We start from the raw sequence: 593 nt of genomic DNA on the forward strand, positions 1-593 counted from the left end.
AGTTAGACGTCTGCAAGGTCAGTGAGGAGAGTAAATCAATCGGTCTTTTCTATGAACTTCCATGTCTGTGTAACTCAGATCTTATGATGAGGTATTTTCCTGCACAGCAAACTCAACCCACAAACCACAGCGCCTCCAACAAGCGGCACCGCTTCAAGCGCAGCATGCGGTTGCGACTCTCAGAGTCGTCCATGAACCTGTCACTGGAAGGCGTCAGCTCGTACTCGCCCCCGCCTTCGGTGGAGCAGACTGACGGGTCAGAGAGGCTGCAGAAGGCTGGCACTAACCAGCCGAGGAGAGTTCACCCTGGAGCAGGAGTCCTGAGGAGAACCCCGGCTGTGTCTCCAGGCTCTGCAGAGGAGGAGGACGTGATGTCCATCAGCGTACGTTTGTGTTGTGTCATTTGCTTAAACATCATGAAATATTAATTTGTTAAAAATGAAATTCTTCCCTGTTTGTTGAAGACATCTGACAAAGTCCAAGAATCCCAGAAACCAGGAGAGTCTGGAATCGAGGCGGTGGTTCTGGCTCTCGAACGTCGTCCCGCCCCCGCCTCCGGCGGGGGGGGGGGGGACCAGCGCCTTCACCGGCTG

The 593-nt window shown here is 54.1% G+C and overlaps 1 protein-coding gene across 1 annotated transcript in view; it reads left to right on the forward strand.

Moving 5' to 3' along the window:
* The window catches only part of rin1b (Ras and Rab interactor 1b), a 10,062-nt gene that overhangs the window by 1,422 nt on the left and 8,047 nt on the right, over positions 1-593 (forward strand). The window contains exons 6-8 of the mRNA XM_025061605.1: positions 7-17; positions 108-383; positions 465-558. Coding sequence (XP_024917373.1) covers positions 7-17; positions 108-383; positions 465-558 — 381 coding nt within the window. The remainder of the gene's footprint in view (positions 1-6; positions 18-107; positions 384-464; positions 559-593) is intronic.

The sequence above is a fragment of the Cynoglossus semilaevis genome, chromosome 1 (genome assembly GCF_000523025.1).
Source record: "Cynoglossus semilaevis isolate Cse_v1.0 chromosome 1, Cse_v1.0, whole genome shotgun sequence".
Classification (NCBI taxonomy): domain Eukaryota; kingdom Metazoa; phylum Chordata; class Actinopteri; order Pleuronectiformes; family Cynoglossidae; genus Cynoglossus; species Cynoglossus semilaevis.